At 67.9% G+C, this 17,309-nt stretch overlaps 2 protein-coding genes across 4 annotated transcripts; both read right to left on the reverse strand.

The window, feature by feature from the left end:
* Window positions 1-3,517: 3,517 nt before the first annotated feature.
* HPX (hemopexin) lies at window positions 3,518-7,197 on the reverse strand. The gene is made up of 10 exons (XM_066990157.1): window positions 7,045-7,197; window positions 6,806-6,876; window positions 6,539-6,619; window positions 5,964-6,111; window positions 5,538-5,698; window positions 5,202-5,414; window positions 4,754-4,861; window positions 4,364-4,494; window positions 3,908-4,052; window positions 3,518-3,795 (listed from the first exon to the last, which is right to left on the reverse strand). The coding sequence occupies exons 1-10, from the start codon at window positions 7,107-7,109 to the stop codon at window positions 3,569-3,571; spliced, it is 1,350 nt and encodes a 449-aa protein (XP_066846258.1). The 5' UTR covers window positions 7,110-7,197; the 3' UTR covers window positions 3,518-3,568.
* Window positions 7,198-7,740: 543 nt separating this feature from the next.
* On the reverse strand, window positions 7,741-16,040 carry TRIM3 (tripartite motif containing 3). Of its 3 annotated transcripts, none has more exons than XM_066990156.1 (12): window positions 15,880-16,040; window positions 14,033-14,195; window positions 11,725-11,901; window positions 11,508-11,659; window positions 11,238-11,418; window positions 10,416-11,139; window positions 10,240-10,343; window positions 10,005-10,172; window positions 9,759-9,939; window positions 9,001-9,071; window positions 8,755-8,895; window positions 7,741-8,215 (listed from the first exon to the last, which is right to left on the reverse strand). In XM_066990156.1, the coding sequence occupies exons 3-12, from the start codon at window positions 11,836-11,838 to the stop codon at window positions 8,063-8,065; spliced, it is 1,989 nt and encodes a 662-aa protein (XP_066846257.1). In that variant the 5' UTR covers window positions 11,839-11,901; window positions 14,033-14,195; window positions 15,880-16,040; the 3' UTR covers window positions 7,741-8,062. The 3 variants fall into 3 exon arrangements, with proteins under 3 accessions (XP_066846257.1, XP_066846256.1, XP_066846255.1); XM_066990155.1 differs by lacking the exon at window positions 15,880-16,040 and adding an exon at window positions 15,134-15,292 and having other exon boundaries at window positions 9,771-9,939; window positions 11,725-11,962; XM_066990154.1 differs by lacking the exon at window positions 15,880-16,040 and adding an exon at window positions 15,134-15,292 and having other exon boundaries at window positions 11,725-11,962.
* Window positions 16,041-17,309: the final 1,269 nt, after the last annotated feature.

A 17,309-nucleotide genomic window follows, 5' to 3' on the forward strand; every position in this document is an offset into this window, starting at 1 on the left:
GGACAGCAGCCCCACAGAAAGGGGTCTGGGGGTTCTGGTCGTCAGCACATTGAATACAAGTCAACAGTGTGCCCTAGCAGCCGAAAGGGTACCCCAGGGTACCAGGAGGTATGCCCCAGGCACGGCACTGTTAGCCAGTCAAGGGAAGCCGCTGGTGCAGCCTCTCCTTGAGTACTGCGTGCAGCTTTGGGCGTCATGATATAAGGACATAAAACTATTACAAAGTGCCCAAAGGATGGCTACACAGACGGGGAAGGGTCTGAAGGGCGAGGCTCATGAGGAGGAGCTGAAGTCACTTTGTTTGTTCAGCCCACAGACGAGGAGGCTGGGGGGAGGCCTCATGGCGGCCTGCAGCTCCCCCACAAGGGGAGGCCTCATGGCGGCCTGCAGCTCCCTCACGAGGGGAGGCCTCATGGCGGCCTGCAGCTCCCTCACGACCTCATGGCGGCCTGCAGCTCCCTCACGGGGGAGGCCTCATGGCGGCCTGCAGCTGAGGGGAGGCATGGCGGCCTGCAGCTCCCTCACGAGGGGAGGCCTCATGGCGGCCTGCAGCTCCCTCACGAGGGGAGGCCTCATGGCGGCCTGCAGCTCCCTCACGGGGGAGCGGAGGGGCAGGCGCTGAGCTCTGCTCCCTGGGGACAGCGACAGGACCCAAGGGGACGGCACGGGGCTGGGACAGGGGAGGGCCAGGCTGGGAGTTAGGGACAGGTCCTGCACCCAGAGGTGGTCGGGCACTGGGACAGGCTGCCCAGGGATGTGGTCACGGCACTGAGCTGCTGGAGTTAAGGATCGTTTGGATAATGCTCTCAGACATAGAGTTTGAATTTTGGTGGTCCTTTGGGGAGCCAGGAATCAGACGATGATTCCTGTGGGTCCCTTCCAACTCAGGATATTCTATGATTCTATGAACTCCATGAGGTTCCTGTCAGCCCTTTTCTCCAGCTTGTCCAAGTCCCTCCAGATGGCAGCACAAGCCATTGGTGCGTCAGCTGCTCCCTCCCAGTTTTGTGTCATCTGCAGATTTGCTGAAGGTGAGCTCACTGTGCACCACAGAGTAAAGAAATGCTTCCTGATGTTCAGACAGAACCTCCTGTGCTCCAGCTTGTGTCCACTGCCTCTTGTCCTGGCACCAGGCACCACAGAAAAGAGCCTGGCTCCAACATCTTTGCACCCTCCCTTCAGGTATTTACAGACACTGATGAGATTCCCGAGCTTTCTCTTCTCCGAGCTGAACAGTGCCGGCTCTCTCAACCTCTCCTCATATCAGAGAAGGTGCAGTCCCTTCAGCATCTTTATGTCCACCAGGCCCCCCAGGTCCATTTCTGTCAGGCAGCATTCTACCTGGGGGGCTCCCAGCATGTCCTGGTGCCTGGACTTGTTCCTCCCCAGCGGCAGGACTCTGCACTTCTTGATGAACCCCATGACGTTTCTGTCATCCCATTTCTCCAGCCAGTCCAGGTCCCTCTGGAGGGCAGCACAACCCCCTGGTGTATCCGCCACCCCTCTCAGTTTTGTGCCATCTGCAGACTTGCTGAGGTTACACTCTGCCCCATCACCCAGATCATTAATGAAGATATTAAACAGGACTGGACATGGTATTGACCCCCAGGACTCGTTACTGGCTTCCAACTAGCCCGCTGACTACTGACCGTACTTGCGCCACTGACCACTGCACTCTGTGTCCTGTCGTTCAGCCTGTTTTCGATCTGCCTCACTGTCTGCCCATCCAGCCCATACATCACCAGGTTGTCTGCAAGGATCATATGGAGCACAGCGTCAAACGCTTTACTGAAGTCTAGGCAGACTATATCCACTGCATTCCCCTCATCTATCAGGCCAGTCACTTCGTCATAGAAGCTTATCAAGTTGGTCAAGCATGAGTTTCCCTTGGTGAATCCATGCTGACTGCTCCTGATGATATTCTTGCCCTTCATGTGCCTAGAAGTGGTTTCCAGGATGAGTGGCTCCAGCACCTTTCCCGGGATCAAGGTGAGGCTGACCGCCTCTAATTACCCAGGTTCTCCTTGCCCTTCTTGAAGACAGGACTGGCATTTTCTTTCCTCCAGTCTTCAGGCACTTCTCCCAGTTGCCATGATTGATCAAGGATTATTGAGAATGGCCACGCAATAACACTAGCCAGCTCCCTCAGCATTTGTGGGGGTATCCCGTCAGGACCTGGAGACTTCTACGTGTCCGGTGAGCTTAAGTGTTCCCTGACCATATCCTCTTCCACCAAGGGTACGTCCTTCTTGCTCCAGATTTCCCCTCTGGTCTCAGGGACCTGGGATTCACGAAGGCCCATCTTCCCGGTGAAGAGTGAGGCAAAGAAGAGCTTCAGTACCTCAGCCTTTTTCTTGTCCTCTGTCATCAGGTCCCCAACTCATTCAACAACAGGCCCACATTTTCCCTGGCCTTGCTTTTATCACCAAAGTACTCATAGAAGCCCTTCATGTTCTTTTCAACACCCCTGGCCAGATTCAGGTCTACCTGGGCTTTAGTTTTCCTAACCACATCCCTGGCTGCTCAGGCAATACTGCCGTGTTCCTCCCAGGTTACCCGTCCTTGCTCCCAGCCTCCGTAGGCCTCCTTTTTATGTTTGAGTTTGGCCAGGAGCTCCTCAATCATCCATGCAGGTCCCCTGGCATTTTTGCCTGGCTTCCTGGCTGTTGGAATGGGCTGCTCTTGAGCCTGAAGGAGGTGATCCTTGAATTCTAACCAGCTTTCCTGGGGTCCACTCCTCTCCAGGGCCACATCCCACAGGGCTCTTCTGAGCAGGTCCTTGAAGAGGCCAAAGTCTGTTCTCCTGAAGTCCAGGGTTGTGAACGTGCAGTGCGCCCTCCTCGTTGCCCTACGGATCTCGTACGCCACCATCTCCTGGTCACTGCAGCCAAGGCTGACTTTGATCTTCCCATTCCCAACATGCCCCTCCTTGGTGCGGATGAGCTCCAGTGGAGCACCTCTCCTCATTGGCTTCTCTATTGCTTGGAGAAGGAAGTTATCACTAACACACTCTAGGAACCTCCTGGATTACGTATGCCCTGCTGGGTTGTCCCTCCAGCAGATGGGTACAGCACGGCATGGCACGGCTGTGGTATGTGTATGGGTGTGAGTACGGTACGGTGCGTTCTGGTCTGACCCAGCACAGCAGGGCAGGGCGAGCACAGCCTGACATCAGTCAGCACAGCACAGCACACAACTGGGTGGTGCAGCGCAGCACAGAGCAGTGTGGTGTGGCAAGGCCTGACACAGCCACGGGCTGCCCCCCCACATCCGCTGGGACTCCCCTGCGTCCCCCCCAGGGCACCCTACTGGAGGCCCCACTGCCCCTGGGGGTGCTGCCGCCATGCCCCAGCCTGTGGGGAGTAGCCCCCAGACCCTGTGGGGTAACCCACAGGGGTATCCACAGAGGGATAGGGATCGACTGGCGATGGGATGGGGGCAAGGACACATCACAGTTGTGCTGACTCCCCCCACTCCTCCCCCATCGCAACAGCCCTGGACAGATCAGAGCAGGGCCTCGGGGGCTCCTGGCTTTTATTGCATGCTCGGGCAGCAGGAGGGGCCACGGTCACTGCGGGCAGCGGAAGAGGTCGACGGCAATGCTTTTGGGGGGGGCAGGCAGGCGCGCCCCCAGCAGTTCGTCCACACTGCGGTACTGGTAGTAGCTGTCCCCGCGGAAGAGGAAGACGCCGTCGGCAGTACACATGGCACCATCCACACCATCGTGGGGCAGTTGCAGCAGCTCGCCCGCATGTCGCGGCATCTGTGTCAGGTCCACGCGCCGCATGCGGTCCCCTGTCGGCACAGCTGCCGTCACCTGGTGCTGTGGGGCCCAGCCCGGGGACCCCCAGTGCTGCCCTGCACCCACTCTTGGCCCCAGCATGGTGCTGGCACACCCGCTGCCCACCTGCGATGACGTAGAGCTCTGCGGAGCCGGGGCAGGTGAAGGCAGCGTCTGCAACGGGGACGCCCAGCTCATCCTGCAGAGCCTTCGGGTACCCCTCCACCTGCCGGTGGCCCTGGCCCGAGAGGTAGATGGAGACCTGGGAGCCCTGCGGAGAGTGGTGAAGGTGATGGACGGGCACGTGGATGGTCATGAATGTCCGTGGGGACAGGGATGGGGCATGGGATAGGGATGGGGTGGGCAGGGACATCAGGGATGGGGAGGGCCGTATGGAGGCCCCCGGCTGGGGGCAGCTCAGGAGTGGCTGGAGGTGCTGGCTGGGGGCTGGGAGAAGCGCACTCGTGGGGGGCACCATGCCACTGCCTCCCCCTGCCCTGGTGCCAGCAGCAACATCTCCTCAGCAGCCCCCATGCCAGGGGTGATGTCCCTGAGCAGCCCTGTGCCGGGGGGGTGTCCCACCTGAATCAGGTACGTGCGTCCATCCCAGGCGAAGGCAGCATCCACCTCGCCCTGCAGCCCTGGCCAGCTGTGTCCCTGGGGCCAGGCGTGCCACCCGTCCCGCCACGAGTCCAGCCGGAACAACAGTCCGCCTGCAGGATGCATCAGCCACGGCCCTGCCCCACAGCCCCCTTCCCCTTGCCCCACAGCCCCATGGTGCAGCCAGGACCACAAACCTATTTCCTACAGCCCACAGCGCCCCAATCCCACAGCCTTACAGCACAGCCAGGCCCACAACCCGTGGCCCCATAGAGCAACCAGGAGCACAGCCCTCCACCCCACAGCATGGCCCTGCAGCCCCCAGCATTGCCGCAGGCACTGCCGACCCCATGGCCCGTCAGCACCCCTCACCGCGGAAGGCGTAGATGCGGCCGGTGTCATCGGAGATGACGGCTTGGAAAGGCAACCCACTGCAGCGGTCACCGGCGTCCCCCCACGAGGCGTTCCTGTGACTATGGCCTGTAGGGCAGTGGCAGCAGTGGCAGCAGGAACAGGGAAAGGGATGGGGATGGTGGGGGGGGGGCCAGGACGGCCAGTAGGGACCCTGCTGCAGGGTGGGGACCTCGGGGTCCCTTGGCCACCATAGTCCTGGAGCCCAGGCACCCAGGGTCAGGGCCCCGCAGGAGGGGAGGGGTCCTCAGAGTCTCAGAGTGCACATCGCAAGGGTAGGTCATAAGGGTGCGGGTCCCCAGGGGGAGTCCCCAGAGTGCAGGTCGTCAGCATGGGACCATGGGATGGTGCCCAGGGCAGGGGTTCCCAGGACGTGGGACCCTGGGACGGTCCCAGGAGGGGCCCTCACCTCGGCCTGGGCAGGGTATGAAGTAGTCACGTAGGTCACGGGGGTACCCGGGGGGCACCTTGCCAGTGAGGGGGTCGAAGCGCTGGAAGCTGGTCCCCTGCAGACAGTAGTAGCGCTCCAGCCAGCGCAGCGCCGCGTCACAGGGCCCGAGCCACGGCCACGTGTGCTGCTTCGTCACCCGCAACGCCAGGTCGAAGGAGAACACCTGGTCCCCTGCGCAGGGGAGCGGCACGGCTCGTACGGTTCGGCACAGCCCCCAGCACCTGAGCCACCCCCAGCCCCTCCACACCCCACGGTGCCCCCCCGCCACCACCCTCCCACCTGGGCCGTGCTCACCCTTGAAGAAGAGGATGGTCTCCCCGCCACACTCCTCGGGATGACACTCCACAGCAGCGTCCAGGCCCCCGGGGACCCCTGGGAACTCGTCCCCAATGCGCCGGGGGAAGCCAGGGCGCAGCTGGCCCCCAGCATAGGCCCAGACCTGCTCGCCCTGCAACGTGCCCCACAGCCTGAACTCCACGGGTCTCATCCATGCCCCCAGCCAGCCCCACAGGGCTGGTCCCAGACAAGACCCCCGGCACCCAAACTGTGGGATGGGACCCCAGGACTGTCCCTGCCAGCACCACCCACCCACGGGCCAACCCCAAGGGCAGTGATCAACACAGGGTCAATCCCCCCGACCCCAGGGAGCAGGACCCCGGGAGGCCCCCCAGCCCAGGCCCCCCCAGCCCGGGATGACCAGCCCGCAGCCGTGCCTGGAAGAGGTAGAGGCTCTGGTGCTCCTCAGGGTGCTGCCGGCGGTGGATGCGCAGCGCCGCGTCCACGGGGCCCTCCAGCTCCAGCCAGGACTCAGCCAGGGGGTGGCCGTAGGGCTGGGGTCCCCGCGGCGAGGTCTCCCAGACCTCCTTGCCTGGGCAGGGGCATTGCGCTTGCCCCACAGCAGGCAGCACGGGCCCTGGCGCTGCCCCCCCACACCACCCCAAAGCCCTGCTCCTAGCCCAGCCTTGGCATGGGAGCACCCCACCCCCATTTTCTCCCAGGGCCCCACCTCTACCCCTCATTTATCACATCCGCTGTATCTTCTGGTCCCCACCATGATCTGCCCCTATGGACTCCAGCCCCCCCCGTTTCCCCTGAACGCTTCCCTCCCACTTCCCCTCCAGACCTCCCAGTGCCAGACCCACTCCCCCCAGCACCCACACCCCTCCTACTCCTCCACCTCCCCAGATTCCGTTTCCCCCACAGCCCATTACCACACTCCCGATGCCAGCCCCGTCCCCCCCAGACCACGTTTTCCTCCCGTACCCCTGACCCCGACCCTGGTGCCCCAGCCCCACCTCTGAAGAAGAGCATGGTGCCGTTCTCGGTCAGTGCTGCGGCGTCAAAGCCACCCTCATCCCCACAGAGCTGGGCCAGGGCTGGCAGGGCAGGGGGGGGCAGATGGTTGGCACGGACCCCTGGGACCGACCCCCGGGTCCTGCCTGCTGCCCCAGAGCACCTAGCGTGCCCCACGGCACCCTGTGCCTGGACCCCCCCGCACCCCCCGTACCTGTGTGACCCCACGCGCACCTCTGCCCCCCTCCCTCTCTCCCCACGGCTCTCACCGGTGTCGTTGCCGGGGGGCTCGGCCCCATGTGGGTGCCCTCCTCCAGGCGCATCGGGTTTGCGGTGGGTCCTGGGGACAGGCAGGTGGGTCCTGGGGACGGGGGCGGCCGCGCACCCCTCCCAAACGGCCACGTTCGCGCCCCGCGCTGCCCTGTAGCCCCCTGCCCCGCACAATCCCCCCGTCCCCACAGCCCTGCCCCGCGCAGCCCCCGCCCGCCCCCCGCCGCCCCCCACTCACAGGGGTCGGGCGCACCCCAGGGCCAGGGCGGCGGCCAGGCAGAGGGCAGCGGCGGGGACCCCCATGGTGTGCGCGGCCGCTGCCGCCGCCGCCGGCCCTATATAGGGGGGGCCTTGCACAACCTCCCTGCCCCGTTGCTCAACCCGGACCGCCCCGCGCAACCTTCGGCCGGGGGGGCCGCGGCAGGCGCCCCGGGTCGGGGGGGGGAAGGGGAGGAAAAAGGGGGAAAGAAAACCGCAGCCCGGCGGGGGGCACACGGGCGGCGCGGCGCGGTGGGGACCGGGGCAGCCCCCGCTCGGGGCCGGCCGGGCTGGGCAGGGCCGGGCAGGGCCCCCCCGCAGGTGCGCGGCGCTGGCGCCCTCCCAGCCCCTTCCCATCAGCTGCCCCCGTGCTGGGAAGCGCCTGGCCCGGCTCTGTTTGCTCTGGCACGGCCCCGCGGGCAGGAGCCGGCAGCCCGACCTGTGCCGGGCAGCCCGGGGCGCGGCGGGGGGGCAAGGGGGCGGGGGATGGGTGGGGGGCACGGACCCCGCGGCTCCCGGGGCACTCCCGGTACTGCCACCCCCCCCCCAGTCCCGGGGTCCCCGGGTCGCACCCATCCCGGCAGAGCTCCCCGTCCCGTCCCGTGCCGTGGGACGGCGGCCCCGAGCCCCGCGGCGTGGTGGGGCCGCAGCCGGTGACACGTTCCGGGGGCGACGGTACCCTCAGAATACTTTATTTTGTACATACAGAGCGTGCGAGCGTGGCTGGGCGCGCGGCGGCAGCAGGGGGCTGCAGGGGGCTGCAAGGCCGCCCCATGCCCGCCCCACGGCCCCCTCGCCCCGTGCACCTCAGGGAGCCCCGCGGGCGCTGCCGTGGGGGGAACACGGCCACCCCCGCCCCACGCCAGCCATGCCCGTCCTTGCCCCTGCTCTGGGCCCGGCCGCCCTGGCGTGGGGATAAAGTGCACAAGAGGGGCAGTGCGGGCGGCGGGGGCTCCCGCGTGGGGTGGGCACCGTTGTCCCCCGGGTCCCCGCCGCCCCTACTGCAGGTAGCGATAGGCCTTGAAGCAGTGGTTGCCCGAGTCGGCCACCACCACGTGTCCGTCCGAGGTGAGTGCCAGCCCCTGCGGCCCGTACAGCGGGTCGGCCGCCGTGTTGATGTAGGAGAGGAAGGAGCCTGAGCTGTCAAAGACCTGCAGGGCAGTGGCAGAGCATGCTGTGACCCCGGCCCTGTGCCCTCCCGTGCACCCATCCCTGCCCCTGTGGTCCCACGGACCCGGGGACCTGGCCCTGCCCTGGCTGTCCAAGCCCTGCCCAGCAGCCCCAGGGTCCCATCCCCACCAGGAGGGCCCCCATGGGCACGAGGATCCATTTCTGTCCTGCGGCTTCGCATGGGCATGAGGTCCCTACCCCCACCCCAATGGTCCCCGTGGGCACACACACCCTCCCAAGCCCCTATATCCGCCATGGGCACACTCACCCATTCACGCCCCAGAGGTCCCAGCAATCCCCATGGATGCACAGAGCTTGTCACCGCCCCAGTGACCCCCCCGTGTGGGTGCACACCCTGTCCCTGCTCTGCTCCCCGATCTGCCCTTTGTTAAGTCACTGTTCAGGGCCACAAACCCCGCTCTCTGCCCAGAACCCCCTGCTGGCAATGGGCTGTGGGCACAGGGATGGGGCTGCCCCAGCCCCCCACAGGCAGGACCCCGCGCTGGGGCCGCACTCCCACCTGGATGCGGCTGTTGCCCCAGTCGGCCACGATGATGTTGCCATTGGCGTCGACGGCCACCCCCGTGGGGGCGTTGAACTGCCCGTTCCCCTCCCCGTGCGACCCGAACTTGAAGAGGAACTCACCGTCCGCGTTGTACACCTGGGGACGAGGGTGTCAGTGGCTGCTGGCACGGGGCCGGTGGCACAGTGGGACGGGCACGGCGCTGGGCGCGCCGCTGGCACTGCCCGCCGCAGCTGGGCTCACCTTCACGGAGTGGTTGTGGAAGTCTGTCACCACGATCTCGTTCTTGTTGTTGACCGCCACGAAGTGGGGCCCTGGGGGAGCAGCGCTGAGCGCAGGTGGGGACGGGGACACCGGGCGCCCAGCACAGGGGTCCTGCCCATGGGAATGGGGATGCCCCGGGTGCTGTGCCAGCACCAGCGCCAGCACAGATTAGTGGGGTTAGTGTGTACAGGCAGCCATGAGGCCATTGCAAGGGCGTTAGTGCAGGCAGTGCTTGGCCCCGGGGTGGCTAGAGAGGGTTCCAAGGGAGCCCAGACCTGAGGGGGACCCAGTGCCCCGACCGCCGGGGCAGAACCAGGGACCATGGCCAGGACCCAGAGCCAAAGCCCAGATCCAGGACCCAGAACCGGAACCTAGAACCCAAGCCCAGCCCCAGCATCAGAAACAGAACCCCAAACGAGGACCTAGAACCAAGGCCTAGAACCCGCACCACATCCAGAACCCAGGACCCAGAACTGGAACCCGGAGCCCAGCCACCCCCACCAGCGCCAAGACCCAGAAGAAGACCCAGCACTGGAACCTAGAACCCGGGCCCAGCACCAGCCCCACCACCCAAGCCCAGAGCCCACACCAGCCCCAGCCCCAGGTGCCGCGGTGCCGCTGGGTCGGCTCCCGCCGGCACAGGGAAGGCATGCAGTACTCACCCAGCCCGGCCCCGAGCCAGCGGGCAGCCAAAGGCATGCAGTAAGGAAGAGGGAACTTGCCCATCGGTGTATTACCATCGAGTGTACCTGCAAACTGCCGCTCGGCCGTGCCGCGGCTCCCAAACTTGGTGACCAGCTTGCCGTTGGACTGGAAGATGAAGACGCAGCAGGCCTTGTTGTCCACCACGATGATGTGCCCGTTGCGGTCCACAGCAACGCCCTTGGGGCCCATCAGCCGCCCGGCCCCGATCTTCGTCTGCGGCATCAGAGACATCAGGGGGGGCCCCGAGCCGCCACCCCCCACCCAGGCCCCCCCCTCACCTTGAACTTGCCCTCGGGGGAGAAGATGCTGACCCAGCGGTTGTCGTAGTCGGCGATGATTATGTCCCCGTTCATGTCCACGGTGACGCCGGTGGGGCGCTGCAGCTGGCCCGGGGAGCGGCCCCGCACGCCGAAGCGCAGCCGGAACTGCCCCTCGTTGGAGAACACCTGGGGAGACGGGGGGGACTCAGCCAGGGCGGGGGCCGGGGGCCGCGGCAGCGCCACCAGCTCCTACCTGCACGCACTGGTTATTGCTGTCGGCCACCACGATGCGGCCGGCACTGGAGGTGGAGATGCCCTGCAGGTTGGTGAACTCGCCCTTCTCCCGGCCGCGGCTCCCTGTGGCGGGGACACGCAGCCGTCAGCGGCGCCCCCCGCGCCTCCCGCAGCCCCGCCGCCACCGTCGCTCACCGACACGGAAGATGAGCTCGTCCTCGATGGGGTTCTCCTTCTTCTTGCCGCTGCTGTACATGCTGGAGGGGCGCCGGACGGCCTTCTGCCGGATGTGCCCGCTGCTGGGCGACTTCACGCGGCGCTTGACGTCGTCCGGGGAGGGGGGCACGTCGCAGGCCTTGACGGCGCGGACGCGGAAGGGGCTGCCGCGGATGGGCTGCCCGTAGAGCAGGATGGAGAGCAGGAAGTCGCCCTCGGCACGCGGCGTGTACAGCAGCTCGTAGGTGCCGTTCTTGTTGTCCAGCACCTCGCTCTCAGCCACGCTGCCGTCCGGCCCCGTCACCTGGAAGCGCAGGCTGGCGCTGCCGCTGCGCACCAGCTCCCCGTCCTTGTCCTTGGTGGTGACGCTGAGCGAGGCGGGCTGTCCCACCACCGCGTGCCGCAGCCCCTCGCCGGTGGCCACCGTCTTGTGCGCCGTGGCGCTGGTGGTGATGAGCACGCCCAGGTTGAGGATGGACTTGCGGACGCCGTCGGTCTCCACCACATAGTCAAGCTGGTCGTTCTCGTGCGGGTGCTCAGGGAACTCTTGGCTGGCCAGCTCGCTCAGCCGCTCGCTCATCTGTTTCTTCACCAGCAGCACCTCGGGCGCCGTGCCGTGGTGCAGCGCCTGCTCGGTGAAGGCGCAGCTGCTGAGGATGTTCTCCTGGCCCTGGCGCAGCGCGTCCAGCTGTGCCTGCAGCACCTGGGGACACGGCAGGGTCACCGGCAGCCACGTCCCTGCAGGTGCTGTGCCGTGACAGTGGCGGCTCAGGGGAGCACGGCAGGGGCGGGCAGCGCTACCTTCTGCTTGGCCCCGCAGATGGCCTCCAGGTCCCGCACCAGCAAGCCCTTACGCTGCTGCAGAGCCTTCTCCAGCTCCTCGAAGGTGCTGCCGATCTCAGACACGGCCTCGTTCTTGCGCTCCACCAGCTGCTGGCTTATTTCTGACACCAGCCCAATGGCGGCTGCCAGCTGCGGGAGCCTGCAGAGCCGGGGCTGGGCACAGGTACGCGGCCGGGGACCCCGAGGCCCCACTCCCCCCACTGTGCCCCCCCCCCAGTATCCCCCTACCTGCCCCTGATGGCCTCCAGCTGCTGCTGCAGGGCTGCCTTGTGCTGCTCCACCACGTCGCGTAGCGGCACTGTGACATGCTCCCGGTGCTCCCCTTCCGTGCACTCGTGACACATGGCTGTCTCGCAGGACTCGCAGTAAAACTCCATCACCTGCGGCACCGGCACTCAGGGCCCCCCCTCGCCGGCACCCCCTGCCCCCCCCTCCCGCGACCCACCTTGCCCTCGTGGTTGGGGCAGGAGAGGGGCTGGCCGGTGACGGCGCTGACGGGGTCCAGCCCCTGGCCAGGGTGGGGGCCACGGCTGTCAGGGTCGCGCTGCAGCACCTCCATCAGGTTGGTGATGAAGAAGTTGTTCTGCAGGGCCGCGACGCCCCGCTCGGGCAGGATGGAGGTCTGGCGGCAGACGGGGCAGGAGAGGGTCAGGCTCTGGGGCGGGATATAGTTCTGGAGACACCTGGGGCAGAACGGGGACAACGAGAGGGTCAGGGCCACCGCCACGTGGGCGCGGGGCAGTGTGCGGGGCAGCGGGATGGGGCTGGGCAGACAGACAGGGGCCGGGGGGACAGGCGGACGGACATGGGGCTGTGCCACGGTGCACAGAGGCACACAGGGCAGGAGCCAGGGATGGGGCTGGGGACAGACGGATGGATGGGGGCTGTGCCAGCATGCACTGGGGAGCATAAGGCAGGAACAGAGGAAGGGACTGGAAGGGCAGACAGACAGCAGGACAGGCAGATGGGGAGCTCCATCGCAGTGCCTCAGGGTGCACAGGACAGGAGCAGAGCAAGAGGCTGGGGAACAGACAGACACGGGGCAGAAGGACGGACACGGGCTACGCCAGGGTGCATCAGGGTGCATGGGGAAGGAGCATGGGAGAGGGCTGGGGTATCAGACAGACAGCAGGACAACTGGGGGTGAGGGGGGCACAGCGCTGCAGTGCCAATGGAGAGCTGGCCACTGGGCCCCGACATGGGGCTGGACCCACAGACAGACAGACGGGATGGGACAGGGCCACGTGGGCAGGGACAGGGAAGCGCCAGGTGCTGGCAGGGGCCTGGGGGGGCACAGAGAGAGCAGACATCAGTACAGAGCCCCTGGCCACGCCGCAGCCCCCCCCAGCCAGACCCTGCACTGTGGGGCAGAAACAACCCCACTGCCCACGGGGTGAGGGCTGTGGGGGCAGTGTGGCCCCCCGCCCCCGGGTGGAGGGGCTTTCACCCCATCTCGCAGTAGAGACGTGCAGGGGGCACAGCGGGGCTCTGCTCCCCTCTGGCAGATGGGGGGCAGGCATACTGGGAGCTTGGAGTGGCCTGGGCAGTGCGTGGGGTGCTGCAGTGCAGAGCAGTGAGGGGGCAGGGGCGTGTGGTGCCGCACAGCCTGGAGGCAGCAGTGCACTGCAGGGATGCAGCGTGCAATGCAGCGGGGCACAGTGCGGATGCCACGGGGACATGGTGGGGATGCAGCCTGAAGGCAGAATGGATGTGGCAGGGGGCAGTGGGGCAGTGGGAACGTAGTGCAGTGCAGCTGGGTGGCAGCAGGGATGCAGCGAGGCGCAGCGTGGGCTCAGCAGGGATGCAGCGGGACAGAGCAGCCCCAGCTCAGCTCCTGCGGGAGCTGCGGGAGGGGGATGCTGGGGGGATGCAGCTGGGCACAGCACGGGTGCAGTGAGGGCGCTGCAGGTATGCAGCATGAACGCTACGGGGCGCAGTGACCCTGCCAACCTGCAGGAGGTGCAGTGAGGGAAGCGGCCAGTACAGACGTATGGGGTACAGCAAGGGGGTGCATTGGGGCTCGGGGTGCAGCGGGGGGACACAAGCAGGGACACAGCTGGACGCAGTGCGGACACGGCGGGGACGCAGTGGGGCCCTGGCAGTAGGCGGGGGTGCTGCAGTGGGGAGAACTGGGATGCAGGGGGCCCATCAGGGGTCTGGACATCCAGTGCAGGCACTGGGGGTGCAGTGGGACCCTGGTTCAGCTCTGGCAGGAGGTTTGGGAGGGAAAGTGTTTCAGAAGATGCAGCGCAGCACATGGTGAGTGCCGTGGGTAATGCAGTGTGGTGCAGGGGGGAAGCATCAGGGCACAGCGGGTAGCAGTGGGCATGCTGTGAGAGACGTGCAGCGAGGCGCAGCAGGGATGCAGTGGGGCACAACGGGGATGCTGTGGGGGTGAGGTTTGGGGGCAGCAGGACAGAGGGGATGCAGTGGGGATGCAGTGTGGGTGAAATGGGTGTGCAACAAGGTGCAGCGGGGATGCAGCAGCGCACAATGGGGATAAGGTGGGGTGCAGTGGGGATGCAGCAGGGGTGCGGTTCGGGGTCAGCAGGGCACAGCGGGGATGCAGTAGGGCTGCACCAAGATGCAGCAGCGATGCAGTGGGGCACAACAGGGATGCAGCAGGGATGCCACGGCATGCGGCACAGCACCATGTGGGTGCAGTGGGGCACAGCGGGGACACGGCACGACTGCAGTGGGGAGTGCCAACCCCGCGGTGGGGTGTGGACGGGCACCGTGGGGCAGGGCCTCACCTCTCGCAGAAGGTGTGCAGGCAGGGCAGCACCTTGGGGTTGCGGTAGCGGTCGAGGCAGATGCTGCACACCAGGAACTGTTTGTCAATCTGCCGCACCACCGGGCTGGCGCTGGCCTCCCGCTTCGCCATGGCGGCGTTCCCGCGGCCCCGCGGCGCTCGGCCTGGAGGCAGGGGTGGTCAGGGGGTCGGAAGCCCCACGCCACCCCCAGCCCCCCACCGGCCCCGTGGGCCGGGCACGCAGCGTGCACTCACCCCGCAGGGCTCGGGGGCAGCCGCAGCCCTCGCCCCACGCGCCGTGGGGCAGGCAAGGGCGAGCAGGGCCGCCGGCCCCCCCACTCCCACCCCAGGCGCAGCGCCCCACGGCCGAGACCCACAGCGCGGTGCCGGGGGGCGGCAGCAGGCACCCCCCCCCCCCGCGGAACGCTGCCCCGCACGCAGGACACCCACCCGCCCGCCCCACGGAGCCCCGCGGCCCGCCCCCTCCCAGCCGCTCCCGGACCGGGGCCCGGGCCCACGCCCGGCGCCTTCGCGCCCCACCAAGGACAGCGCCGCCCCCCCCCGCCCGCCCCACGGGTGCCCGACCCCACGCAGGGGGGCCAGGCACGCCCCCGCCGCGCCGCCCCCGCCCCACGGCGAGGCTCCCCCCCCCCGCCCCGCGGCCCCGCGCCCCGCGGCGCCCCCCCCGCGCGTCCCCTCCCCACGGCGCCGCCCGACCCCCCCCGCCCCGTCCCCGCTCACGGCGCTGCGGCGGCCCCACGGCTGCAGGCCCCGGCGCGGCCCCGCCCCGACGGCCATTGTGCGGGCCCGGCACCGCGACGTCACCGCCCGCCCGCCCCGCCCGGGGGGGGGCACGGGGGGCACCGGCACCGGGACGGCGCGGGCCTGGGCCTGGGCCTGGCCCCCCCGGCCCCCCACCCCCGCGCCGAACCGGGCCTCTCCGCACCCCCGGCCGCGCTCCCCCCCCCCCCCACGCGGGCCGGCGCTGCCCCGCATCCCCGCGCAGGCCGCCCCCCATCCCCACCCGTGGCAGCGCTGTGCCGGCCCCACCCGTGCCAGCCGCGTCCTGCCCGCCCGCCCCGCCCCTTGGCCCCGCTGTCACCTTCAAGCCCGGCTCGGCTCGGCTCGGCTCAGCCCCCGCCGCGGGCAGCCGGAGCCGGCGGGGCGGCAGGGCGCATCGCCGCGGCTCGGCTCGGCTCGGCTCGGCCCGGCGCGGCAGGGACTGCGCCAGGGCTGGGCACGGTCCGCAGCCGCATCTGCCAGAGCGGCCCGCACCACTGCGGGGGGGCGCCCGGCGCCGGCTTCTGGCGCGGCAGCGCGCGGGGACCCCCCCTCGCGGACCCCGCGGGGCGGCAGCGCGCCGCAGGGCGCCCGCGTCCCGCTGCCCGCCCCGGGGGGGTCCCCGGGGGGTCCCCGCGCGCTGCCGCGGGGAGAACCCGCGGGAACGCCCCCCCCGCCTCCCCCGCCACCGATGGTCGCGCCCGGGCTGTGGCTCTGCAGTGGGGGGGCTCCGGGCGCGCCCCCCCCCGCATCCCGGGGGTACCCGGCTGTCGCCACGGCAACCGCATCCCGCCCCGAGAGCATCCCCGGGCGGGGGCGCCGCCAAAGAGGGGGTGCGCGCCCCGCGCCCTGGGGCCGGAGCCTGCTGCTGGCCGCGCGTGGGGCGCAGCCGGGCCGTGGCGTGGGGCGCAGCCGGGCCGTGGCGTGGGGCGCAGTGCCCGCCTGCCCCCCGCTGCCCTCCTGCCCCGGCCCCCCGCAGAGCGCGGCAGTGCCGGGAGCACCGGGGTGACACCGCTGCCCCCCCCTGCTGCCACCGCCCCCCAGAGCCTCCACGCTGCTCCCGCTCACCTCTGCGGCGGAGCCATGCGGGCACGGCCAGGTCCTCGCCTGTGGGGACGGGAGAGTCCCCAGCCCTGGGACCTGGCGCCGCAGGTGCCAGCTGATAGCGAGGAGCAGGCAGGCGCGGGGCAGTTCAACGCGTGGGCTGCTGCCCCAGTCCCATGGGTGCTGCTGGGGCCGATCCCCACCAACGCCTCTGCGCCACGGCCCTGGCCTGGGGCTGCCGAGGCCTCCGCAGGGAACCGGCTGGGCGGCATTCCCACCGCGCCACCAGCACAGCACCGCCACTGCCACCACCACCGCCTCTGCCGTTGTCCCCACCACCCATCCTGCCCCACGTGGCAACGCCATCGACTGGGCCCTGGGCCTTCTCCTGCCGAACGTCTTCAGCCATGGCCCAGTGCAGGCAGAGCGCCCACTCGTGAAGGTTATGGGTGACACCGGGCTGGGGAAACCGCTCCAGGGTGACACCAGGCTGGGGAAACTGTCACCAGGGCAAGACTCCACCCCGAGGGCCTTGGGCAGGTGGGAAGAAGGGGCCGACAGGAACGGCGTGAGGTTCAGTAGGGATAGTGCCAAGTCCTGCTTCAGGAAGGACACAGCCCTGCAACAGCACCGGCCAGGACTGCCCAGCTGGGAACACGGGCCCTGGGGAAAATGTCCTGGGGGTCTTCGTGGGCAGCAGGCAGGACGAGGAGCCGCAGGACGCACTGGCAGCAAGGAGAGCCTGGCAGCACCCGGACTGTGGGCACAGGGGCACAGAGAGGCCAGGGGGGATCAGCCCCCTCTCCACTTGGCACCTGTTAAACCACATATGGACACTGCTGTGAGTTTTGGGCCCCCAGCACATGAAAGACCTCAACAAACCGCCCCAAGTTCAGGGGGGAAGGCATGGGGATGGTCATGAGCTGAACCTGTCTAAACATCAGGAAGCACTTCTCTACTGAGGAGGCGATGGAGCCCTGGCCTGTGGGGTCTCCTGCCTTGGAGATCTTCACAAGCCACCTTGAAATGGTCCCGGGCAGCCAGCTCTAGGCGGCTCTGCTCGAGCAGGGGTTGGGCCAGATGACCTTCAGAGGTCCCTGCCATCCTCAACCATTCTGTCATTCTGTGATGCTGTGAGCACTTGCCTTGCGAGGAGGGAGCTGAGGAGAGACTGAGGCTTGCTCAGCCTTTAGGAGAGAAGCTTCCAACAGCAGCAACCTGGTGGCTCCAACAAGGAGGTTACTGAGGAGCCAGAGCCAGGCTCTGCAGTGTGGTGCAGGCTGGAGAGCCCGCAGACAGAGGCAGAAAAGCGAGTTTCAGGCTGGGTCTTGGGAAAGGCTTTCCCCACGAGGACTGTCCGGGAGTGGAGCAGGTTGCCCAGCGAGGCTGTGCAGCCTCCACCTGCGCAGGTTTTCAAGACGCTGCTGGATAAAGCCATGAGCAGCCTGGTCCGA

This window comes from Anser cygnoides, chromosome 1 (genome assembly GCF_040182565.1).
Source record: "Anser cygnoides isolate HZ-2024a breed goose chromosome 1, Taihu_goose_T2T_genome, whole genome shotgun sequence".
Taxonomy (NCBI): domain Eukaryota; kingdom Metazoa; phylum Chordata; class Aves; order Anseriformes; family Anatidae; genus Anser; species Anser cygnoides.